Here is a 27,518-nt window from a genome sequence, read left to right on the forward strand (position 1 = left end):
AACACCACAGCACACTATAGGACAGGAATGGGGAACCTGAGGCCCTCCAGGCGTGTATGGACTCCAACTCCCATCATCCCTGACCACTTGGCATGCTGTCTGCGGCTGGGAATTTTGAATCAAACAACATGTTAAGTCCACAGGTTCCCCACTGCTGTGAATCTCATGATGGATTCAGGAAGTAAGAATGTCTGTAATTATCCTGGCAGTAGGATGTTGATGAGCCGACTGCTCGTCAGGCAAGGTGCCATTAATCAGATAGCTCTGCAGTTTAAAGCTGTAAACATCTTAGAGAGAGTGACCACACAAATGCTGAAGGTTCTGTGAATGTGTGTGTGCCTGAGTTATCACCAACTGCCCTGAGGCAGTAACTAAAATTGTTTATGAACAAATTCAATTGTATACAATTTAGCGCTTTTGTCCGTAATCACTGCTTATATATTGCTTCCACTCCTTGACAAATACATCACCCAGTGTCTGTTTCTTAAACCCGAGCAATGAAAACTCATTCAAATAAGGATTAAGCACAGCCACTTCAGACCATCAGGCCACTTTTCCCTCTGCTCAACATCCATGAGGATGTGACAGCAGGCTTTCTTCAACATGATCAGCTTTTGGAAGGGACACTTTGCCCCCTTGCCATACTTCTGGGGCATCATATATTGCCACCGTAACACTAAGCCTAAAGCCAGAATGTTTCAGGTCTCCATGTAAGTGACACTTAAAATTAATGGGCAACTCTAACTAGAAGGATAAAACATAATTTAGTGGTCCATGTGCTATTGCCAGTTCCTGCACTACATCAAGTCCACCAACAATGACTATGTGTATCGTTCTAAACCACCAACTTCAAAACACACACACAAAGATCAATAGAAACAGAAGTCTCTCATTCATACCTTCCCGTCCCATGAGGAAGGAATAAAAGCAGAGGTGGTTAATGCTGAGATACATCCAGCCCTGACGAGGCACCTTCCCTTTCCAGTAACTGCAGGAGTAGTAATTCACCAGCTTCTCTTCCTCCGGCATCCCAAACAGTTTGTGGAATTTCACTATGGCTTCCTTAAATTTTTCAGTGTCGTCATCCTCCTTGATACCATTAATTTTGTTAAATTCTGCAATGATGCCCTGAAGCAGAAGATCAGACAGGACAGTTTGGCTTCCTCCAAAAATATAAGTGTGCTATGGAGTTCAAAATTCCAGCATTTAAAAAAAGAAAAGGTTTGGGGAGAGGAAGAGAACACATTTTGAGTATGCAACCCAACTGGCATACTGCAGTGACATGGGGCTGTAGTCAAATTAGCAGAATGACAAGATGAGTCTGCATCAGGGTTGGGGAATCCATAGCTGTTCAGATATTGTTGGGCTGGAAATCCCATAGGCCCCAGCCAGCATGGCTAATGGTCAAGGATAATGAGAGCAGAAGATAGAGGTGGATTTAGGAAAGCGTGACCAGTTTGCCTGCAATGGGCGCTGAGCCGAGAGGATACCACAACAATGGTGTAAAACAGTAAGCAAGAGGTGGGGGGGCGCGCACCGAATTTTGGCATTGCACAGGGTGCTGCTGAAATTTGAAAGCCCAAAGTCTGCCACTGCTGTAGTCCAGCAATTTCTGAAAGGCCACACCCCTGGTCCGTATGTTCCATTGGAGTCTTTCTGGCTGTTGTTGGACTACAACTCTCATCAGGCCAGTGGTGAGGGGTGATGGCAGTCCAAGAAAGTCTGGGGGCCCAAGGTTGGGAAAGGCTGTTCTATTGCCTTCAGAAACCACAGGATGCACATAAATCACACTAACAATTTCCAGAGGAGTGGCCATGCTAGTTTGTTGCAACAAAAACAGTAACTCTGGTGGCATATTAAAGACAAACAAAAGCTTTTGTCATTTCAGCTGTGTTGTTGTGTTATCGATTTTAGCCTTTAAGACGTCACAAGACTCTTTGCTATTCTAAGTTACCAAAGCAACATAGAGGAGAGTGCTGCAAGACAAAACTTTAATTGTTAAATCTAACCTACACAGGGCATCTCTCAAGAGATTAGATCTTGGCCATATGGATTTCCCAAACTACCAAACAAACTAGATATTCTCTGCTAAGAAAGGACCAGATAAAAATTCTGAAATTCCACGTGGCTAGCATAAGTCCCTTGCCAAACCTGAAGATAGTTATGTGATATCACCCTTATCTATGCAACTTGATAATACCAATGTGTCTGTTTACACTGATGCCTGCTTCCTCAAACTAGATAATGAAGCTGACTGGAATCTGCGCTTACTAAAACAGAGAAGTACACAAACCAGCAAATCAAGTATAAAGGACAAGCTTGCACAATAGTTTTTTCCTGGTCATGGGGATAATTAACTGTGCTGACAATATATATACACTACCTGTATTTTTCCTTTGACAAATGTGTTTATGTCATTTTCATTTTCAAAGATTGAAAGAGTTTGTAGTAAATTCTGTTCAAGCCATTCCCAGTGCTCAGTTATTTCTTTCCTTGAACAACCTAAGACAAGAACAGGATAAATTGCTAGATCATGTCTGTAATTTGATCATCATAAAGCAAAAAATAAATAAATATATTTATGGACAGGTGTGCAACAGTATGTTTATTGGATAACCAAAACAAAACTAAACTAAACAAACCCAATAAAGAGAATACTGTGCATTTTAAAGCAAACCAGCACAGAAGAGTAATTTAATTCAACAGAACACCATGGCCCACTTCAGTTGTAACAAGAAGCCATGGTATCCTGCCATATGAACATGACATAGTTCTTAGGGCAGCGGGTGGCACTGTGGTCTAATCCACTGAGCCTCTTGGGTTTGCTGATCAGAATGTCAGCGGTTTGAATCTCTGCGACGAGGTGAGCTCCCATTGCTCTGCCCCAGCTCCTGCCAATCTAGCAGTTTGAAAAAGCATACTTGTGCAAATAGATAAATAAGTACTGCTGGGGCAGGAAGGAAAATGGCATTTCTGTGCGCTCTGGCTTCCGTCATGTCATAACCCCATATTCGCCTTTGACTGGACTTAACTGTCCATTCCCTCCCCTCCTTAGCATGCCTTGCTAAGTTTTCATTTCCCATCTTAAACAAACCACAGTTCCTCATGAGGTCTGAACTTGAGGATGTGCAGTTTGCCTATACTTTCCAAACAAGGCAGGAAATGAAACCATAGTGTGATCCTGGCTTGTTCTTACTACTCATAGTTCAAAACAAACCAGAGTTATATGAACTTGGATAACATGGGAAACTGTGGTTTGTTTGAAACAGGAAGTGAAAGCTTGTGAGTTTCCTTCCAGGAGCATGAAAGTGTAGGAGAGATGAGAGCAGCATTCAGGGGCCAAATGATCTTAACAACTGGGCCTACATGATCTGTGGACTGAATAGACTTTACTAGACTGGCAGTTTTCTGCAAACTAATTTTTCTGCTTATCCTTGAGTCCTTGGTTTTCTCCTAGAATGGTAATAATTTAGAGTCACTTCTAAATGGCATTATAAAAGCTAGAATATTATTGTTGAAGTAACTTGGCAGCACTGTCTCTTCCCCCTGACCCCAAAGTAGAAACAAGGACAGACCTCTATGCTCTCTCTTCTAGTTTTGGAAATAATTGCCCTGCAAATACGTTCTGTAAATAGGGTAAAATTCAATCAGATACATTTACGTGTGTACCTCACTTAGTCTTGCATTTAAGTACTTGCCTGCTAGCTCTGGCAGACAATGAATTTCATGCAGGTGAGTGCTCCATCCCTCATTTAAACCCAGCATAGAAACCATGGAGCATGTCAGAAAATAGAATCCCCATCCTCTGTGTCCAAGGTAAAATACAGTGTACTGCTAGGGGTGGAAGAAAGCTCATAGTCCATCCTCTGCTAGCCCCCCAAAGGCTAAAATAATTTGTGGACTTACTAAGAAGGTGGGCTTAACTCCCTCCTATTATAATCAATGGGATTTAAGTGATTCATGTCAACAGAATTATGCCCATAGATTACACTGAACTCCTGAATGAATAGAAGTTATACAGTACATATTATATAAATCACTCAAAGAGCTTGCTACAACAGTGCCAGGAAGGCATAGGTATGTGCAAATCAATTATTTCCTAGCCACAAAATTAGAAAGCTAACACAGTAGTGACATGATTTCCTGGGAATTGCAAGCATAAGCTTATCTCCAGCCCAGCTCGGTTGATGAGGAATGAGATCATTCTCTGCAGCTTCCAGGGAGGCCTGGCATTTCTGCTCTGCCTTTTCAACACAAATCATTTCTGAGAGCCTACATAATTTAAACAGCGGCAGCAAAGGCCCAGATGTGATCATCATGTTGGGCTTTGCTTGCAATTACTGCATGAAATTGTATTGTTATAACTCCGGATGTGGCTTTAAAGACCGAGTTATTCTTTCCATAGCTTTTTACACACCTACAAAAGAGCCATAACACAACATATAGGTAATGCACTTAAAATCGCCAGAGAGATGCAAAATGATGATGTCTTGCCTCCTGTGGAGCAATAAAACGCAGAGTTACCATGCCATTACCATCACAGTATCTGTTCTGCAGTCATTGTCTGAATTATTTTTTATATATGGATTATTATAGCTGAGGTTACTATTCACTATTTCTAAATATGGATATAACTGCCGTCACACTTCAAAACTTTTTGTTGTTGCTGTTGTTGTTCCTGCTTGCTATTCTCAGGAATTTAATTTATTCTGAAACAGGAATGTATTTTTTTTTCTCAAGAAAGAAAAATACTAATATTTCTCAGCTTTGTTCCCTTCTTTCCACTAGCAATTCTGTTACGGGAAAGACAATTGGGGCACTCAAATATATTTTCATAAAAGGAATGTAAGAGACACATTATTTAATGAAAAGTGTGGCCCACCTGTACCTGCACACAGGGGACGTAGGAAGGGGGGCGGTGGGAGCAGTCTGGGGGGCGACAAAATCTCCCTGGGTGGATCGCTGCCTTGCCCCCCTGGACACTGATCACCACACCAATGGTCCCCAATGGGTGCTGATCGCCATGCTGATCACCCCCAATGGGCGCTGATCGTTACATAAAACTGCAACAATGTCAAAATAGCTAATACTAGCCAGAGTTTATTAGCCTTGTCATAATCAATGCTTACAAGGAAAGGGAGCAAAAAATTCCACATAAGAGAGGAAATGTGGGAACAGTATCTGTACACAGTTTGGTATCCTGCTCTTAAGTGTCTTAAGAGTTTGACAGTATTACATCTACAATAGACCACAGCCATTGCTCAATATAATCTCACTAGATTACAACAGGCTACAATGCAACACAATGGGTTGGATCCAGACTCAGCCGTGCTTTGAGTACACTTATACAAATCAATGGGGTTTAGTCACGACTAATTTGTACCATTTGCCTTTGGTGTATCTTCATCGTAAAATATTCCTGTTTCTCCAACCCGTCGGCTTCTTTTGCAGAGGTCACTTAAATTAGCAGACTTCACTCCCCTTCTTCACTTGAAATATGTGCATTTGCTTCTTTTGTAATTAATTATTCCAAATTGCTCCAGCTAGTGCTCAATCAGAGACAGCGTCCAGGAGAGCCGAGGTCCACCGGGGGCATTCTTCCTAGGGCCCTCACCCCCTTCTTTCGAATTAGGGGGCGATTTATGGGCACAGCAGGCAAGGACAGTGTTCCCCATTTCCTTGGGGCAACAAGGGAGGCTGCCTACTCCCATAACAGCCTCTTAATTACCCCGTGTGGGTCGGAGAGATGGTATTGTCCGCCATCTTCCAATGCGCCCCCTAGTGGCCCCCTGTACCCACTACTTTCAATTGGTCTAATCTAAGCATGAGTAAATTTGGATAAAATCCAGTAACAGCAATGTCATATTATAGACAAAGGTTTGATGGGGTTAATCACCCAGTCTGATAGTTACAGAAGATTAAATGGGAAATAACTTTTTAGCATTTCAGAGCCTGGATCTCATAAATGACCTGCTACTCAAGTACGATATCATCACACAGTATAGTGGTACCTCAGGTTACAGACGCTTCAGGTTACAGACTCCGCTAACCCAGAAATAGTATCTCGGGTTAAGAACTTTGCTTCAGGATGAGAACAGAAATTGTGCTCTAGTGGCGCAGCAGCAGCAGGAGGCCCCATTAGCTAAAGTGGTACCTCAGGTTAAGAACAGTTTCAGGTTAAGAACGGACCTCCAGAACGAATTAAGTTCTTAACCCGAGGTACCACTGTACAGGCAACCCCCTCATTTACACGTCTTCCACTTACAGAAGATGTTTATATGGGTCACTGCAAAATAAATAAATAAATTGGTCTTCCTTCCTGGAAAGGATGGAAGGCGCACCATTCAGGGCTCTGATCAAGAGAAGGCTTGGGACAGGCCAGGTAGCAGCCTTTAGCGACTTCCAGGCAACAGCCCCAGCGGCACACATGAATCTCTTTCTTTCTTTCTCTCTCTCCTCCCTGCGGACCCTCCCTATTAAAGTGGGGTGCTCCCCACTTTATGTCATTTCACTTATTCATGTGGGGGCCCCATGTAAGTGAGGGCATGCCTGTCATCAAGACAGTATGCAAGTCAGTACTCCTATGAGCTATATGGAACTTCCAGTCCTCTAAGAAACTGGTAATTTTAGCCACTGTTAAAATACTTACCACAGGCAATAGTCCAATATATCATAGAGTCTGGAGCCTGGTAAAGAATTCGATATGGCGCTACCCTTGCACTTGAATCCAGCACAACATCAAGAGTTCCCACAAGAAGACCTAGAGGGGGAAAAGGAATTCAGTGGTGAACAGTACTGCTGGATACATGAACTTAACAGAACATTCCAGCCCAGATTTTTAAAAAAACCCAAACAGATAAGAAAGATATATTTAATATCTGAGAGCCTGAAGATATAGTCACTAGATGGTCGGCCTTAGATTGGGTGATGTGAAACTAAAGTGCTAATCTGAGCAATTTGAAAGAGACAAAATTAACAAGAGAATCAGCATGAATGGCAAGTTTATATAGGTAACCAGGTCACTGACTGAATGAACTCTTCTCCTAGTGCTTAAACAAGTGCTTAACAGCAGTGGTAGCTAACTTACTTCTTCTATTCACCATTCTTTAGATCCACCCTACTGACTAAAATGAGTTCTTCTAGAACTTTACTGCTTGGCTTTTTGTTTGATCTGTCACAATTTTACCCAGTCATCACAAAACCTTTTGGGCCATGCACAATCTGAACGGTTAACTAGTCACAGGTTATTTCTCAGCCTTCTAATTTGGGAGATAGCCATGCCTTGCCACATCCTGGTTCACATTTGGGATTTTCCTTATAGCTCAAAATAATGTTTTTAAACACCGCCACCAACACAGAGACATAGCCACATTCCAGTTACTACAGAGTGCAAACCAGCATTAGAAATTTCTCCACATAATTAAAATGAAACATTTAGTAGGCACTCGGTTGATCTCTCTCCTCTGGAAATGCTCATAGTCCTTTGGCCAGGAGTAAGTAATCTCTCCACTCCTCTATTCATACCCATTAGCCCTCTACCCCCTTTTGTTTTTAGCCTCAGTCAATAAGAGGGAGGTGTAGTCTGTGTGGCGTTAACATATTGAACTACACTCTGTTCGTATAAGAGCACAGTGTAGTAAATAATTGAGCATAATTTGAGACATTGACCTTGCTTGTCCCTTCTTCAGCCTTTGCTGTGCATGAAGAAAATGCTTCAGTGAGCACTTTCCCAAACATTTTCTTGTCAAGCTGAAAATGTATTCAAGAACCAGCTCTTCCTCTGATGCATATTCTCTGCAGAGCAATGAGCATCAGAGGCAGCCTTAGCACAGTTGGGTACAGGACAAGGGATGGACGTTTCAACTCAGGACTGTCTGAGACCTTTGCAATGTGCCTTTATAGACATCGTCTTGGAAGAGGGAGAGGAAGGAGAAGCAGGTGCGGCAGCTATCTGACACGCCACAGCAAGGAATACCATTTTAGGGGGTGAAACTTAATTATTGCAAATTTCTTCCATGAGAGGGCCTTAAAAATGTGGGTTTCTTTTGGTGTGAGAAATTCAAATCTGCTTCTGTTTCAAGGCCTTCGCCACCTATTTCCAGGACCCTGCTTTACTTGGATAATACATCCCCTAAATATTTCATCCCCCCCACCCCCAGTGATGCCTGGTTAACCTTTATGAATGAAACATACCTTACCATGAAATATGTCTGATTACATGGATCCAAAACATGTAAACGTATGACATCAGAGATTTAATATACTAGCTTCAACTGGAAATACACAATTTACTCCAAACACTACTATATTGGTGCTTAGGTAAACACATTTAAAGTTTTGAAAACCATATCACATGCAGTTGCATGCTAGGAACAGTCAGGTTTTTCTATTCATCATATGGCACCATTGCAAGGCATCACAGTTGCCATGGAATTCTTGGCATAGGGCAATGCATAACTTACAGTGGAACTGATGAAAGTTCAAAACAGAATGAGATTTTTAAAACAGTATTATTTCATGATTTGAGTATAATAGTTTGCAAACTTTCTCATTTTGAGGAAAATGGGTTGTGGATCACAGAAGTCTGATATTCCCTCATTTTTTGTCGCTTTTAGACTGACTGAAGAACTATTCAGCTACATATATTGCTACATTCAAGAGTAAAATCCAGTCATATACAGTATTATGCTTCCTGGAAAACTGGTCATACTTCCCACCATAATGTGTCAGCTTTGGAGTCAAGTCTCTGTCAGGTGATAATTCATAGGAGGTCAGTAGAACCAACAAGAGCAACAACAAAATCCACAATGGTTTATGTTGTGGTTCTTATGACTTTTACTCAAGTGACTTTAATCTAGGGAGTCCCTATTTCTTTCAACCAAGGCTACTGTAGCTAGGCAAACCAAAAGCACATGTACAGTTATGTGCTAGTGATGCATAGGTTTATTGCACAAGCGTGTAATTCAAGTCTTAATGACTTGAAGACTTAATGATTCTTTCGAACTAACAGCCCCCCAACCCGCAACGAACAATTTTTTAAAAAAGACTCCCATTGCAACAGTGGAAAGTGGAAAGTGCTCCGAAGGCTAGGGACGTTACAATTTCATGCAATAAGGTTAATCACAACTGGGAACTTCAATAATGAGGATGCAACTTTTAGCTTGTTGGTAATCTTCTCAAGTAACAGCTCTCCAAAGAGACAATGCTCAACACGTTGTAATTAGTTACGAATTGCCTTGAATACTAGCCAAATTCCAAAAGTGAAGATTTCTTCATTAACAGCCTGATCCGCCACAGCAGAAACCCAACTGTTTCCTTTCACACTGAGAATGAAAGCAAGGCTTGGACTACAAATCTGCTAGACTTTAGAAAAAGCTATCAAGACTTGAGCCTTTAAATATTACATCATACTTCTTTCCCAGGTGACATTTTAACAATACTTAACAGAAACAACTGCTTTCTCTCCCCCTGTCGTGCAATTTTATTTTATTTCTTTAACCAGCGACCTGGCATGCCCCAGCAGAGTAAATTACAAAATGGCAGCTGGGAGGCAGAAATAGAACCAGCAAGAAAATGGCAACCCAAGGGCAGACACAGCCTTAATTACCAGCTGCATCCCATGAACCATAGTCACTAAATTTAATGGGCATTACTCACAAATCAGTGTGTATAAGATTGGAGTAGGCATTTTCAGGAGACCACACTTTTCTCCCAGTCCTATACATGTTTACTACTACCAACTAATGCATTTACTTTTTCAGATTTAAACAAGGTAGTTAGTAGTTTATTGCACAATCGTGTGATTTAGTTACTAAACCTGTTTTCTTTTCATTTATTGCTAAAATAGTAGCGGGCATTTGCCCTCAGCTGCCATCAAGACTGGGGAATGAGAAAATCTGCCAGAAAGTCACCCGCCCCCCCAGCAATGGATTAAAAAGATCAGCTCTCTCAGTTTTTAACCTGTTTGTAGGTTTGTCAGGAATACATTTTAATTTTTTAAAAAACATACTTGATTAATACAGCTTGGCTTGAGTTTTATTCTCTATACTGAAGAGACTGAATACAGCTTTCTTTCACAAAACTCCTGAAGCATAAAACTATTCCTTGTAAGCGAAATCTGAATCTGCAAAAAGCACTGTAAATCCTCACAAGTTCCATGCCATCATGCAATATGATCCCTATCAAAATACAACTAGAAATCATAGGAAATGTATAGTAAATTTTCCTTTCCGTCCCAAGAAAATGGCCCATTTTACAGATGAGACTATCCCAGGGGTCATCAGTGAGTCAATGGGAGAGAGAGAACTCATGGCATATGCAAAACAGAAAATAAATAAATGAAGTGAGCTAAGACAAAGACTCTGTGTTCACATATGCAGGATAATTAATCCCCTTTTATAGCTTGGCCATCTGGAGGCTGATAGAGAACAACAAAACTCAGTGCATCTCTTTCTCTACTTAAAATGTCATCTAATAAGAAATATCAGTGGAAAACCTATTTGTGGACTGTACCACTTTTTAAAATGCTCTTCCATAAATAATAATTATCAATAATCAGAAGACAAATCCCTGCACATAGAAGCTAGTTTGTAGTGGAAGGAGGCTAGAACCATTATCTCCAGCATTTAGGGCAGGGGGGTCCAATACATGGCACCCAAGAGCCACATGTAGCCCCCAAGGCCCTTTTTAGCAGGCCTTGGCAACATTTGAAACCCGCCCCAACCCTTCAGCTCTTGGCTCTGCCTTCCCAAAGCCAGGTAAGCTATGCTTATTCTATCTGCCCTGTTTAGATACACAACTGAAGGGGTCTATTATTTTATCTATTTTAGAAGACATCTGAAGGCAGCCCTGTTTAAGGAAGCTTTTAATGTTTGATGTACTACAGTATTTTAATATTTTTCTGGAAGCCGCCCAGAGTGGCTGAGGAAGCCCAGCCAGATGGGCAGGGTATAAATAATAAATTATTATTATTATTATTAAATTATTATTGTTCAACAGAACACAGCACACAGGTGAGTGGATCTAGTTAAACTCAAAGTTCTGTGTTCCATATGATTCCCCCCCCCCCCAGCCCAGTTTGTATTAGGTAGCAAAGTAGCCACAGTGATACAGCTAAGGGAAAGGAGATTCATCTCTCATCTGCACATACATTCAGCTATAAAAAGGAGAACAATTTCCAACCCCACCTTTGATTTCTATTAATTTTATGCTATATTTAGATCTCCCATCAGCCAAAGTTCTCTGGCCAGTTTTTATAGTCAGTAAAATGTACAGGTAAATACAACAATCCTGTATTGCTGTGCACTGCTGCTCTGTGCTGCTGTTTTGTTGTTGTTGTTGTTTTGTTTCATTTTTTTTGTTTGATTTATTTTAATGTGGGGTTGGTGTGTGGTTTTTTTTTTTTTTTTTGGGTGAATGGTAGACTTGAAGTACAAACAAACAACAAATAAAATCGCCCAAATGCAAACACCATAAAATCTCAAATTAAAGCAAAAACATTACTAAAATGACATTAAAAACACACTGGCATAAAATGGAATACAAAAGCCAACCTAAAAAAGAAAAAGAAAAAGAGAATGAAGTTCTGGGATGCAATTCTGTGTAAAAGTTTAAGGAAGTAAGTCCCACTGAACAAGGTAGGCCTCATTCCTAAGCAAATATGAACAGAAATGACTCCACACACATTTAGGGAGTAGATTGCTTTTTGCTATAGGCAGGTAACTCCAACATAAGCACACAAAACACAGACACAGACACAGACACAGACACAGACACAGACACAGACACAGACACAGCACAACACAACACAACACAACACAACACACAGAGCACTACAATACTCTGATTAAACCACACAGTTATATACACCTATTCTGTTTCCATTTTACATGTACACATACAAATGAGACAAGACTCTTCTACCTTTTTCTGTTTCCTTTCTCACACAGACCCACATCACACCACTAACCAGTTTTATTGCTATACTGATACAGTAAATTCAACTTTAGCTAGAGCAGTGCCTTTCCCTGATATCAGTACAACACGGGCGACAGAACATTTTAATAGTAAACAAGCAAAGGAACAGATCACTGCTGAGCTGTGCTCACCATTGTGAGAGCTTATGATGATGATGATGCTTCCCCAGCTGTTGTCATTGGCTGTGGACTGCCTGTGATGTCACAAAGCACATGGCATCTGAGTGGATACATAAAGGTAAACGAAGGGGAAAACCAAGGCAAAAGTAGTTTTACTTCCCAAAGAGAACACAGTGGGAAATAGCTGTGGTGTTCAGCACTGGGTGGTCTCCTTCCACGCCAAGGCAAGCTAGCAGCTGGAACAAACTAATCATCCAGCAGCATCATGATGTGGATCAATAAGAAGGCAAGTTTTTGTGGCTTGAAACCAGATGATATCCATAGCCAGAAGCTGTCTGCTGTCTGGTGATGAACCTAGCAGAAGCTGACAGATGTTGGTGGGTGGAAGCTGGTGGAGTTCGTATTTGGATGTTGGTGGATGCTGCAAGTCTGAAGCAGGCTGATATTTGTGGGTATAAACTGGCTGAAATTCACCTTTGGAAGACCAACAGAAACTATGTGGCTATTTGTGGATAGAAGCTGGGGTGTATATGTGAATGAATAGAGAATGGCCAATTAATGAATGTGTCTGTGCAAATGTCAAGCTTTGAATGTGTTTGAAACAAATGGTGTGTGTCTGGGTAAATTCAGAGGCGGCATAGGTCACCCTCTGGATGTGGTGTGCCTGGGAATTACGCATTCAAGAGGTTGCTCTCCAGCTGAAGGGTGCATGCGTGAACCAGTCAACATTCACGGGTGGAAGCCAGTGGAAGTTGGGCGGCTGAAGTCAGGGATGAAATTGGCAGAAGCTAGTGGAAATGCCTGGGTGATGCTGCTGGATGGTAGCCATCCCTCTCACTGTGTTTGTGCCTTTCACAGTTGTCAGAAGCTGGCAAACTTTTTCCATAGACAACTCATGAAAGTAATGAAGAGAGCAGTAGGCCTTAAGAAACCCAGCTTCTATTTCTAAATAAATGGCTTTCTAAATACATCTAGATGGGACGCGGGTGGCGCTGTGGGTTAAACCACAGAGCCTAGGGCTTGCTGATCAGAATGTTGGCGGTTCAAAACCCCGCAACGGGGTAAGCTCCCGTAGCTCGGTCCCAGCTCCTGCCAACCTAGCAGTTTGAAAGCACCTCAAAGTGCAAGTAGATAAATAGGGACCGCTCCTGCGGGAAGGTAAACGGCGTTTCCGTGCACTGCTCTGGTTTGCCAGAAGTGGTTTAGTCATGCTGGCCACAGGACCCAGAAGCTGTACGCTGGCTCCCTCGGCCAGTAAAGTGAGATGAGCACCGCAACCCCAGAGTCGTCCACGACTGGACCTAATGGTCAGGAGTCCCTTTATCTTTAAAAATATCTAAGTAGTGTTCGATACACCCCCCCCCCAAGACAGATAATAGAAAGCTGTGCAGATCGTTCCCCAGCTGTTGCCATTGGGTTCAGACTCCCTGTGACGTCACAAATGGACCCAGTGGCTGAGGAGAAAGAGGCAGCTACTAGTGGAAAGGAAGGAGGGGAGGAGGACCAGCAGAAGGAAAAGGTGGTGGCTGGGGGGTTGGGGTTGGGCATGCAGGGCTAGCTGGAGATGCAGAAGGGAAATCTGGGTTGACTCCTTCCTGTCTAACTGAGGTGCCAACATTTTGCTCTCTCAAGGCTCCTCTGTGTGTCTTGCAATGCCCACATAGGGGTAAAAGGAAATAAAACCATGACTGATTTTGTCACGAAGAATCCTCCAGCACTTATAAGGTTCCCTGGGGGTTGAAAAGCCTTTTTAGCTGAACTCTGCTGTGTTTGGCAAGGTGTTTCCCTCAGGGTCAACTGCTTCAAACTTTTAGAAGAGAGAGACTCGGTGCAATGTTAGAGGCTCAGCACGCGAACTATGATGAGCCTCAGAGAACCTGAAAGTCCAGACAGATAGGTTTTCAAACACAAAAGCACAGAACAAAAAAAATATGCATACCCAGCATTCTGAGATGGTCCTCTGAGTGCTTTGCATCATGTGGTCTGCAAGTGAGCCCCATGCACCTAATGCACTCATTTAGCATTCCGAGAATATCAGCTTTCATTGTAAAAAGTAATTTTCTAGCTTTTGTGGTTGCAATTTGATCTCGGTACATAATGGGGGTGGGGAGGGAATCTGATGTAATTCACTATATTTGATAAGCTGCCCACCCTGTCTTATAGGAACATGCTTAGTGAACATGTCCACTGATATAGGGCTTCGTGGAAAGGCAAAGCAATGTTGTGGTGAACTTGGCTATCTGCCCAGGAATGTAAAATCCCAGTGCATAAGATTTTTTAAAGTGCCTCAATCAGCCATAGGGGAGAGGAAGCCTGGGGGCTAAGTACCCCATACATTTAAAGCACATTTCCCCTCACCTAAAGAATCCTAGGAACTGTAGTTTACCTGACATACAATTCCCAGCACCCTTAAACTACAGTTCCCATGATTCTTTGCTGGGGGGCGTGTGCTTTAAATGTATGATGTGTACTCAACGAAAGCGAGTAATCATATCACTGGCTGAGCACATTTACTCATCAGGAAGCATGAGCTCAGCAAACTCTCTTATACTTGAATGATCCTTTGCGTGGTGAGTACCCGCCCCCACCAGAATAAATAAAGACACGAGACACCATAATTTAAGCTTAATTGGGCAAATTAGGCCACAACTTTATTGAATTCAGGAATGAGAGGCATTGGCTTAGGCATTGGTCCTATCGACTATCCGGCTCCAGCCCATTTGCTGGAGACACGGGGAAGGGTTAACACTATATTGGGGGAGTCTCCTGCCGAGGCACATCGACTAGGAGCTCCCCCAGGTCACCGTTCGGGGGCGTGCCTTTGGCCCACACCTCCATAGGCTTCGGACAGAGCCACGCCTCCCGGAGTCCTTTAACAGACCACCCTTCGCTCACTGGGGGGAGGTGATGGTGTTCCTCCCCCCCCCACATCCTCTTAACCCCTTCTTACCAATGCCTACCGCCACACGAGCGATCGCTCGCCGCCAATACTCTCATGCCTGAAGCCAATCCCTTATCCCCTTAGCTATATCCTGCAGCCAAACATCATTTCCAGCATCCGAAAGATGCACGCCATCAAACCGGTAGAGGGCCTCACAGTTGAAACGAATGCCCGGGTGTCCAATGACCTTCCCATCCCGGGCTGCCACTCTACGCGCCACTGCCCGATCCAGGGCTTACCTAGCCCTATTCATAGCTATCGGGCACCTGCAATCTCTCCAGACCCGCCTCTCCATCAAAGAGGCCCAAATAATTGTGACGTTCGGGTATGAGGTCTTAAGTTCCTCAAAGTCACTAAATATGTGCCACTGCAAATCAACTGCCTTTCTGTAAGCTAGGTCGTTTTCCCCTAATTGTATCAGTAAAGCATCTTGGGGGCCATCCGTTGCTGCTCTGGTCTTAAATGCGGGCAACATCTCTGCCCAGCAAAACATGCCAAGAAGCAGCTATGGGTGTTTCAAGATTTCAGGTTCCCAAGTGAGAATTGACAACCTGGAAGGAGAGTGGGAAGTATCTCATATTGCATATCAAAATCATAAACAGTTGTGTTGGTCCATTAGGGTAGATGTATAATTTATTGCTGGAATGGCATACAAAAGATGAACAAGTGAAACCTGTAATGATTGAATGGGCCAGGGATGTGGGGCACAATATCATGATTGTGGATTGGGAGAGAGAAATTGTGGAAAAAAGGAATCAAATTTACAGCTTGTAATGTATTAAGAGAAAATTTGATGAAAATGATGTACAGATGGTATTTAACACCAGTGAAGTTAGCAAAAATGTATCATACTCATGATAATAAATGCTGGAAATGTAAAGAAAAAGAAGGAACCTTTTACCACATGTGGTGGACGTGCCCCAAGGTAAAAGACTTCTGGGAAAGGATTTATAATGAATTGAAAATGAAGTATTTATAATGAACTGAAATGAAGTGTTGAAAAACACATTTATTAAGAAGCCAGAAGCCTTTTTACTTGGTATAGTAGGTGATGAAATCCCCAAAAAGGATATTACTTTTTTTCTGTATGCCACAACAGCTGCGAGCGAAGAATTGGAAGAAACAAGATTTACCAACTATCGAAGAATGGCAGATGAAGATGATGGACTATATTGAACTTGCCAAACTCACCGGGAGACTCCGAGACCAGAGAGAAGAGACGGTGGGAAAAGATTGGAATAAGTTTAAGGAATACTTGAAAAAATATGTTAATATTTAAGAATATATTTGGAAGTGGATATAGATTGTGGGGTTAGAAGTAGAAGATAGTGTATTTTAAAATAGTATTATTTGTAAGTGATAAAATGTGAAGTTTTTTATGGTTAAAGTAAGTGTGATTAAAAAAAAAGATGGTTAGAAATTATGATATATGTAAACTGCTAAAGATGAAGTAAAATGAAAATCAGATAGGTGGGACTTGGGGAAGCCCACCTAACAATGTTTAGAAAAATAAGGATAAGAAAAGAATCTGTTTGTATTGTTTGTTTTTCTGTTTGTGTTCTTTATTTGTGTTATAAAATGAATAAAAAAATGGGGGGGTGGGGAGAGAGAATTCAAAAGCCACAGTAGGGCAGCTTGGACAAGTTTGCAAATACTCCAGGATGCAAACAAAAACCAACCAACAAACAAAAGACCCTGCAGGCTTTAGAATTTGAACATTGTGTCCTGTTTTCCCCTCTAACCCACCACTTACTTTTGCTGCAGTTAAGATATAATCTCTGACCAAAAATTGTAGAAAAATTGTGGAGTTTGTGTGAATCTTCTCCCCAACTCCCATGTTGTCCGTTAGTGCACTTGAACAAGAAGTAATCAGCAGGGAAATTAGGGCCTGACTCAAGACGATTCAGCATGCTGGCACTTCGAGCCTGCCAGTCTCTTACAACTGCAGGATAATTACTGGAAAGGAGCACAGCCAGGAAATGGCAGTACAGAGCTATGCCCAAGAACAGCTGCAAATGACTGCCAAAAAAGTTGCCAAGTGTTCTTCACCTATTGATTCCTACTGTTTGGACGAGATAACCCTTTGGGTCCCTTCCAACTCTATAAAGTGTTTCTATAGATTTCTATCTACTGGGAGGAAAGGACAGATGTCCTTAATAACACTGGAAGTTATAAATGCAGGAGGGAAGAAAGAATTATTCAGCAGCATCCTGGACTGGTTATTTTAGATGTGGTTGGGAAAAAGTGAAAATAACAACACAAGAAAGAGCTCTGCTGGATCAGACCAAAGGCTTGTTAAGTCCAGCATCCTGTATCCCCAGTGTTCAACCAGAGGTCTGAGGGATGCTCACAAGCAGGACATAAGCATAACAGCATCATCCCCATTTGAATCCCCTAGCAACCAGTATTCAGAGACACACTGCCCCAAATACAGCAGTATGGAATCTTCTAATTAATTATGTTCGCTTACACGCTCTTAAGTATTCCCCAGGCTTTTATTTATGCTCATGCCTGCAAGCAGGAAAGGCAACACCTAGGTAACCAGTGAAGTTGCTCCCAACAATGGATTTGGGGGTGGACAAGGAGAAGAAGAGTCCGAAGGAGTTTATTCAGAAGGGGAAATTCTGAAAGTAAAGATGTTGCTATTTGTTAATATTGATTCGTTAGTCTCTTTTTACTAAGTGACTTAACCAGAGAAAAATACCACAAATAAAAACAATTAAAACCAGAAAATGTAAAACAATCAATACAAAAATACATTAAATGCTCATCCAAGCTGGTGCTGCTTGCATGTTGCAATGTAGCTGAAGTCCACACCTCTGACATTTGACACATTTAAACAGGATGACTAAGAGGAGACTTAACAACAGCAAAGATTTACATCTGTATACTGAAAACAGCAGTTTCTCATGCCTTAAGAGTTGCCCCAACAGTACAGCAACCTCCAGGTAGAAAACCAGTCAGTTCTGAACCTAACAAGTCCCTTATTACAGTATTATCTTGCTGAAATCAAACCAAGGCGATTAGGCAATTCTGTCCAGCACCAAAGGTTATTTTTGGAGCACTTTCAAAACTCTGTGGCTCCATTCAATCTGCATATTTTATATGCACATAATTAACTATAATTGCATAAATCCTTTCTGGTGCCAGGTCATGCCTGCTGCTGCTAAACATGTCTTCACTTGCCTATCAACATATTTTGATGGTTTTGCTTTTCGTTTCAGCAATTTGTTCCTGACCTGGCAAGTTCGCCAAGTATTCCATCAAGGGAAAATGACAAAGGACCATGGGATATTCAATGATATACATGAGCTCTTCTTCTTTGTCTTATACAGAACCAGTACATTGTCCTGGCTCTCACCCTTGGATGAAGAACTCCGACTCTATGCTTTGGAAATCCCCAAATTATTAGTGAAATTAGCACATGGTCTCAGCACCAACTCAGAGTACAGGTTACATAGCTCAAAATGTACATTGACAAGGGATGGGATACATGGCTAGGAATAAGCAAAGACTTGACACATCCCTCCTGCTCTCCTTGTAAAGCAGAGGGATTTAGCAATTTTCTGAGCCCATCAGATATGCTATTCTTGCATTTTCAAACTTTTCTTTTAGCACAGGGAGATTGAAATCTATTCCACACCAAGGAATCTTATGCATCAAGAAAACTAAAAAGAAATAGACAAACAAATCACAACAGCTGTTTCCTTTTGGCTGTATTATGGTTGCTAATTTTCCCTTCATTTCACAAGACAAGCCATATGGTCAATAGGCGTACTCATTTAAATAGTAATAATAATAACAGGAAGTGTCTTCCACATGACTTAGTGTCAAAAAAAGCCATATGGTCAATAGTCTTACTCATTTAAATAGTAATAATAATAACAGGAAGAGTCTTCCACATGACTTAGTGTCAAAAATTTACAATTGTTGATGGCACGAGGAAAAAATGGGTATAACAAGTTAATTCCTGAGGCAAGTACTCTTTGGTGAGAAAACACCAACAGATTTAAAATCACAAAATATGCAGCAAAGTAAAACATAGAAATATAGGCTGTTAGATTTTTTAACATATCCCCTTATGAGTTCCAAAACTTCCCTCTTCCTTTAGCATAAAAGGCCACACATTTGGTCTAAAAAAAGGATAAGTAATAACTACTTTGTAAAATGGATAACTCTCCTGAGATATCCCACTGCTGAAAAAAAGATAATTTATTACCAAAATGCAGCCCCTCAAATCCAAGGATAAAATGTTGGTGTTGCATGGATGTGAAAGACAACACTATCTGATGTTTGAAAGCAAATGCTGCACTATGTCTTATTTAACAAGAAAGAGTAACTTGTTCAAAGCCACCTAGGCTAATAATAATAATAATAATAATAATAATAATAATAATAATAATAGTTTTTGTACCCTGTCCATCTGACTGGGTTGCCCCAGCCACTTGAGTGGCTTCCAACAGAATATACCAAAACACATCAGAACATCACACATTTAAATCTTCCCATAGTAAATGTTACTATGAAGGCCACAGTAGCATTTCTATATATGTGAATCCTGCAAAGATGCTGATGAAAAGTTCCTTTGTTAATCTATCCTTACTTATTCGCAGTGAGGATCAAAAGCAGTAAACCCTGCCTCTACAAAGATACTGCTGTACTGCACAACAACAAATTAAAAGTCAATTAAAAACAAGGAGATTGCAAAGTGCAATGAATTCAAAACATTTTCATAATACCATGATTAATTGACTTTTAGCCATTCATTTAACCTTGAACATAAGCAAGTAATTCAAGCCAAGTACTTATGGCACTAAAATTGAACATGTCATTGCTATAGCTTCTGTTCATGATTTTGTTACTTTTGAAACATTAAACAAAGTTTTTAATCTTTGTCAGTTTGGTTCCTAATAACCCTATAAAGTAGATACCACAGTGCCTATTTTCTCTAATTTAGTTGGTCTGGTGTTCCAAACATGCCCTTAGAAATACTAAATATAGTACCAATTTGCCTGAAGATTTAATGAGTTTCCCTTTACTTTTGCTACACAAATTTTTAAAGATTCAAGAAAAGGTAACTTCAATAACTTACAAGAAAAGTTTTGTAAAATTTCACAAATGATAGAGATTGAGTTTCAGGTGTTTACAAAATCATATGAAGAAAATAATTTGTGGTAAGATATATGAAATTCTGTTACCATGAAGGATGCACTACTGCTTTATTTTAAACTACACAGAACAGTAATTAGGCTATTGGGTGAAAAGGCAAGAATGTACTCAGAAAATGGTCCCCCCCATTTCAGTAGATTTATGAAGCCAGTAGTTTCAGTGACCTTGGGATGAAAGTACTTCACAACATTTTTTGATTTGAGGATGAGGGCAGGATGCATTTAAAGGAGCAGACCGTTTTTGCACATTGCCAACTTAAGAGTTTGTGGGTATATACTTTTTGCCTACTATGGGCACAAGAAGGTTCAAAATAACTGAAAGAGTGCAAAAACATAAATGAAACTATGGAAGTTTCGTGAATTTTTCTTTCTTAGAGTCCACTTGTGGATGAAAATATTTATGGAGCTGAGGCATCTAATCATAAGCCTGAATTTTTATTAAAGCTTATATGTTTAATCAGGGCTTGTATTTTAAAAATGAGCTTAAAGATCTTCAAATGTTTCATGCCAGGCAGAAGACCAGCTGCCTAAGAACCTTGGCAATGTTTTTACTCCTAGACAAGGGGCCCCCCTGATTTATAGCAGAAAACAATTCTCAAAGTCGTAAAAAGGGAATTACAGGCTGAGAGCCAAGGTTACACTGACCCTACAAATTAAGGGTGGATAAATAGTAAAATGAGCCATATCTTCTTCCTAAGGTTAAAAAGGTCAAGAGCAGTGAAAAAGCAACTGGTCTGGCTGGCAGAAACAGAACATTTTTGGGAAGTCTTTTCTAAAGCTGTTTCTTTCTTAAACTAAGATCCTTTTAAGATTTCTTTTCCTTTTAAAAGGTTATTTATGTATTAAATATATTAGTTTAAATATAATTATGCAAAGGATTTAAGAAATGCTAGATTCTTATTTCATATAGTTGTAAGAGTTGTAACTATCCTGAAATTAAGTCAGCCACCAGCCCCCCTTGCCAGACAGGAGACGCCATCGAGCACTCCTGATAAATGGTTGTCAGGCCTTTTGTTTAGAAACCTTCAAATGAAGGAGATCTCTCAATGTTGATGTGAACTCAAAATCCTTGACATATGCTTAAGATAAAAATTCAAGATTAACCATCTGTTTTGGAAGGCAATAGGGCAAGGAGGGCAAGAGGTGAGCTGGTAATTAAGATTCCTTGTTGAGACACATGTAAGATATATTACTACTTATTTGTCATTTATAGATAGAAGAATATATAGCTTTTTGATTCCCATAAAAGGACAAGAGGAAATGGGTGTATCTTTTGTGATTGGTTCTAGCAAATAGCCAATAGGAATTTCAACCAGGCTGATTGGACAGAGGCAGCCACAGGAGGAGCAAGGGGGCTGGATTAAGGAAATATAAGTGCTGGCCAGAATGGCAAGAGGCCAGGCCAGAGCTTGGTAACCATATACCACTGTGCCTCATATTTATTTGTCTGACAAATAAATTACTATTTTAATTTCTCTATTGCTGCGTTGAATATTTCATTCCAGCTAAGCGTTAACCACAAGCAGGGTGCTACAGAGCCCCAAATTCTGGTTCATCTTTTGCAGATTTTAATTTCCCTGATATACAGCACAATTCTACAGTGCCTACTCAAAACTATGTCCCATCGAGTTTAATGGGGTTTACTCCATGGAAACTAGATATAGGTGTGCAGACTACATCCACAATTCTATATGAACTAACGTGGGAGTAAGTCTCATGAACTCTTCTCTACTTCAGAGAAAACAGTATTAATTTATTATTTCATCCCATTTGTTAATTGTTTCCAATGAAACATCTTGAAGTGATTTAACAAGGAATACATATATAAAACTACTTTATGCACACAAATCAATTAAAATGTTTTATTGCTACATCTTTTTAAAGACGTGTATATGACTGAACTGCATTGATGTAATATCCCCAGGGCCCAGTTTCTTAACAATCCTTATTAGCTGCTATAACAAAGAGGTAGGAACCTTAAAGACTTAAAGTTTAGCATCAGCACAGAGAATTTGTAGTTTTAGTGAATTATGAAATGCTTTGTCAATCCCTTAAGAGTTTACTGAGAAAATGTCTCAACTCAGCAAGAAATATTTAGGTGCACTGAAGGGGAAAATAATCATTTCATTAAAGAATTTAACAGCATAATCCTATGCATGCCTTTTCAGAAGTAAGCCCCTTTGAGTTCAGTGAAGCTTTTCCTGAGTTAACAGCACAGAGGATTGCAGCCCAAGGCTGTATTCTGAGAGCATGCCCCAAAGAACTCTGTGAGACTTAGAAGTAGATATGCACACGATTAAGCTGTAAGTTCCTTGTATACCAAATATTTCATACTATATGTGAAAATGACATTGTTTTAAAAAATAGTGCTGGTGATCTATTACTGCCAACCTATCACACTGAACTAGTGTCAGATAGATAAATTGTTTCTATATAATGGTGAGAGAAGACAATTCCCACCACAGTTTCTGTGAGCATTTTATTCCCCCGGTAGTCAGCGGATAGCCATCTGCCAGCCACCTAAACAAATGTGTTAGAAATATATTTGGCACCATTTCATGAACTTAAAACTACTGTTACATGCCCAGGCTGCAGTAAACAGCTCCACAGTCCACAATGCTGTGATCCAACTGCTACCATAAAAACTGCATTTATAAAAATACTAATTTTGTAGAAATGTAACTTGTAAACACAGAGAGAGCATATCTTGTTTCCCTGAGAGGTCCAAATGGAGGACGCCACTAAAAACCCATTTGTGTAGGTATTCTGCAGACTGCACCTGAAAGCAGCTATAGAACCATAAACAATAGCAGAGAGTAAGGCCTGGGAACTAGGAGTGCATGTCAAGTTCTAATGCTAATCTGCAAGGACTCTCATAGTTGCTTCTCTGAAAGCCAGTTGCTGCCGTACATGATCTAAAGTGTGCATTGCAAGAAGGAAATGCACAATAGAGTGGAGCACACTTACAGCATCTATGCACATCATGGGTGGACACTCATAAATTTGGAAAACCAATTCCATGCTAATGGAGCACACAGTGATTAATTTAAACTTTCAAGTGTTATGACAGGTTTCAGCACTGAATGACTTAAAAGCAAATTGTGCTGTGCAGCAGAGGCAGCCAACAGGATGCCCTCCAAATGTTGTTGGACTCCAATTCCCATTGGGCACAACCAGCATGGTCCACGATCAGGGATAATGTGAGAAACATCTGAAGGCTTCTCATTCCTTGCCTAGCTTGAATGGAAGTCACTCTTATTAGTTACGGATTTTTCACTATTTTGTTACACAGTACTGTAATTAGAATTGTCAGAGACTGGACCTGGGACCTTTTACATGCAAAGCATGTACTCTGTGATTCCTCCTCCCAATCTAATCAACTGCTTTCATATTTTAATAGGAAATTACATGCAGCTGACCGTGCTCTAGCCAAACCCTTTACATTTGCAAAATCTGTTTAATCTGAAATACTGCTGACTTCCAAGGCCAAATAATCTCTTCCTGGCAAACTGAGTCTTCCTTTAGATCTATTTTTGTTTGCACTTCTTCTTGCAAATTGCCATGATTTGCATAGATAGCCAATGCACAAAAGGCCACACAGACTATATGCCTGCTCTAAAAGGGCTGTCTTTGAGCCTTTAGGCAAACACCTTCAACAATAAATGTATTCTGTTACCATTTTTTGTTGCATGTAGGCAAGGTCACATTTTTCTAAACCTTTATTTCATGTAGTAACAGCCACTGATGGAATGAATTATTGGCATGCATAAAATATATTGCTTTCAACAAAATCATAAAATTAGTATACAGATCCAGCATGATTTGGTGGCTGAAGTGCTTGACTTAGGAAGCTTACATCTGAACCATTTATCATTGGTGAATTTTCTAGGTGGCCAAGAAACGAGTGATTGAGGTGTTACAGTTTTTCCAAGTTATATACGGGATAAACTCCAGTAGCTACTTGAATCAAGACACGCTTACAGTGACTCAAGATTTGCCAGACCCTACTTTACAGTAGCTAGCCCAACGTTACAATGAGGAAAGGGATGTTTTTGAAAAAGTGTGCCATTTCACCGATGTCACTCAACTTTATACAATTAAATATCAATACAGATTAGGAAGCAGAAGAAAACAAGCTGAAAACAAGCAGAAGTTGAGAATGTATTTTTGACTCATTCCTGTGATTTCCATTTAGGTAACTGTCCTTGGGAAGTACAGCACAACTGACATGCACAATAGTGGCTAATGGAAGAGCCTTGCTGCAAAAGCTTTCTAGGACACTTGAATCAAAATATCCTAAAAATAACCTTAGACTAGGAGAGAGAGAGATGCACAACAATTTTTAGGAACGATGGAATTGTTAACGCTGTAGTGCTACAGGATTAAAATTCCTTTAGGATCTTCCCCACCCTCATCCTGGTTTTATATTCCTTTAGTGCCAATCAAGACATTATGTTTTGCAGTTACCATCAGAGCCTTGCAGCCAGTATTGTAATTCAATCCAAATTGCAGCCAAGGATAGCCATATAACGCACAGTGACAATGCACATGTAAAACAAAATTTTAAAAAGCTGAATCCTGGTTGTCTTGCCTGATCTTCACTATTTCCAGATGATCAATGCTAGCAACAAAAAACATACATGGCTAATAGACATCACAACCAGGACACTTAAAACATTCAAACTGTCATATTAAATTGTAAGGAGTTCTCTAGAATGGCAAGTCCAGTTCATCTCAATTTCAGCTTTGGACTGGTTGGTTGGCTCTAACCAAGCTAGGTGTAGGTGAGGAACTGATTCACTAAAATAGTGAAGTGTAAAAGGAGATGAGGAAATGAGACTCATCATGTTACACATTTACTGGTGTAGGCCACAGAAACTGACATGCCCTAAATCAGTGCTTCCCAAACTTTCAGTCCCACAGACCACTGAGTCTTGGCAGATCACTTAATGAGTTCATGCCTGTTGCAGCAATTCTACTATGATGTGATAGGTGCTGGTTTTGAAATTGTATTTTTATTGCTTCTTTTGTATTTCACCTGAATGAAGCTTGTGATCTACAGACTATAGCTTGTGACACACTGCCGTAAACTATTCTAGATCTTTTGAGCCAGATGGCTCAGAATTAATTTTTTTCTTGATGCAAGACAGAAGCAATGTGCTCCTGTGAATGAATTATTTCACTTGGGATTCCTGCGTTCCTGATAAGTCCCAAACTCACTGTGAGACCTCGCTGTATTTCACTCCCAGTATAGCATATCTAAAATAACAATTGAGTGCCCTTCACAGAATTTCTTTGAAGTTAAGTTACAAAAGCACTCTATTAATCTACCTCCGCTCTATGCATGGCTGATTAGAAGTAAGTCTCACAGAGTCCAATGGGACTTACTTGCAAGAAATTGTGCAAGGACTGCAGCCTAAAACTTCTCCGTGTGTGCTATTAGTAATCTTCCTTCCTGCAATTTTCAAAGGACTCTGGGATGCCACTCTAAGTCTTCTGCACAAGGATGTAGGAAACAGTAATCAGTAGAGACTCTGCCAACCCCAGCAGTACTGACATGCAGGTGAATATAGCCATCCATACACAATAATAAAAGCCTAAGCAAGCCAATATGGATACATGAAGAAAAACTGGCATCCTGGATTTCCAAACACACAAACAGTATACCTTCAAGTGAAATGCACACACCTGTTGCAAATGCAGACCCCGCATCAAGATACCAGGCGTGGACATGGCATGTAAATAAACGCACCAAAGAATAGCAGTAGCAGCATCCCCCACCCCAAAAGATCCAAACTGAGCAATTCTGCCCCTTATTTCTCCCCCTCCCGCCTCGGAGCCCTCTTCGCCCCCTTACCAGCTAGCCCTCCGCTGCCTCCATCTCCTCCGTGCCCCTTTCTTCTCTGCAGGATGAAGTAAGGGTTGGCCCTCTCCGTGATCCACAGGGCGTTTGCCAGCAGCACCTCCTCCGGGTTCACCCACATGCTCCCGGCCAAAGACAAAGGCAGCCTGGACGGGATTCGCTTCAGATTCGCTTTTAAATCATGCGGAGCCCAGGACGATGCTGCGAGCCCCGGTTCGCTTCAAGCGCCCTGCCCAGCCCAGCCCAGGTAGGAGCCCGCAACGCCCCGGCCAGAGGAAGGAACATCGGGGTTAGAACGGGGAAGAAAAAGCAGCACCATCCCCACCGCGACTCTCCAGCCCCGGATCAGCCCCTTCTCCAAGCCCAGAACAGCAGCGGCAGCAGCAGCTAGGCGAGAAGACTCGCTCGGTGGCGGACGCGGGGATGAGCCGAGCGGGTGACCTCAGAGAGCATCAGCTGCGACGGCTGGGCCCGCCCAGCAGCCTCGCCGCCTCCCAGCCTCCTCCCTGCATTCGAGCTCCGGGAAGGAGCCGCTTGCGGAACGGCGCCCCCACTCGGAAAAACGCGAGCTTAGCAGCTGCTCTCCTTCCGGCACAAGAGCTCGGGAGGTCCGCTCCGCTGCATAGACGAAAAATGCAAACACAAAAACACCCGAAACCCTCGCAATGTCTGATGCTAACGAGTAAAGCCAAGCCTATCTATCAGTAGGGGGCGATTGCAGGGAGCGAGATCCACCGTTCGGCATCTGTGATATGGCCACGGGGAAATCACAACAGGTAACCCTGGCGAGAACGCGCCCGCGCGCATACACACACACACCTCCGGATTGGTACTGCCGAGAGCCGCCCAGCGCACCACGGATCTTTGAAGATCACCTCCCTAGCCACCCCACCCCCGCTAGGTTTAAAGCACGCGCACAGCCTAACAAGATCTCAGCTCGCGCGCACATGGGTCTAAAAAGCCTGCCAGGGAGCAACACAGATCTATCCGAGATCACTGCAAAATCGTCCGCATTACGGTCTGACAAGTGGTCGCTTATGGCAGCTAAGGAGATGGGCACCCGCAGGGCGATCAGCTGCCAGTAACTGCCACCGCTCGGAGCAGGATGCACAGAGCGAATAAATCTAACCACCCTGCCATCGCTCGGTTGCTACGGATGGCTTGCTCGTACTGTCCATTTCTGCTCAGTGAAAAGGGGAACGGGAGGGGGGCCTGGAACGTCACCAGCTCCCGTTCCGCCGAACGCTTTCTATGCGCAAGCGCGCGACCTTACGACTAGCGCGCCGCCAGGTTCCGAAAAAGGCGTGGCCAGCGCCAGCAGCACAACCTGCGCAACATTGTTTGTTTTCCTCCTTCCTGCACTTCCAGGAGCAAATCCCGCGTCCTGTCTGCCCTTGCTCCTGTCCTGTGCGGGTCTCGGCAGAGGCTCCACCCCGGTTAGAACCGGCGCA

The 27,518-nt window shown here is 41.7% G+C and overlaps 1 protein-coding gene across 2 annotated transcripts in view; it reads right to left on the bottom strand.

Moving 5' to 3' along the window:
* Positions 1-27,305, bottom strand: part of TBC1D9 (TBC1 domain family member 9) — a 58,106-nt gene extending 30,801 nt beyond the window's left edge. The window contains exons 1-4 of one of the 2 annotated variants that reach the window (XM_079989470.1): positions 26,062-27,305; positions 6,650-6,760; positions 2,384-2,502; positions 900-1,128 (exon numbers count right to left, since the gene is read on the bottom strand). In XM_079989470.1, coding sequence (XP_079845596.1) covers positions 900-1,128; positions 2,384-2,502; positions 6,650-6,760; positions 26,062-26,188 — 586 coding nt within the window. In that variant the 5' untranslated portion in view covers positions 26,189-27,305. The remainder of the gene's footprint in view (positions 1-899; positions 1,129-2,383; positions 2,503-6,649; positions 6,761-26,061) is intronic. The other variant, XM_079989471.1, reaches the window with a different exon arrangement.
* Between the last annotated feature and the right edge of the window lie 213 nt (positions 27,306-27,518).

This window comes from Podarcis cretensis, assembly GCF_951804945.1.
Source record: "Podarcis cretensis genome assembly, chromosome: 9".
Taxonomy (NCBI): domain Eukaryota; kingdom Metazoa; phylum Chordata; class Lepidosauria; order Squamata; family Lacertidae; genus Podarcis; species Podarcis cretensis.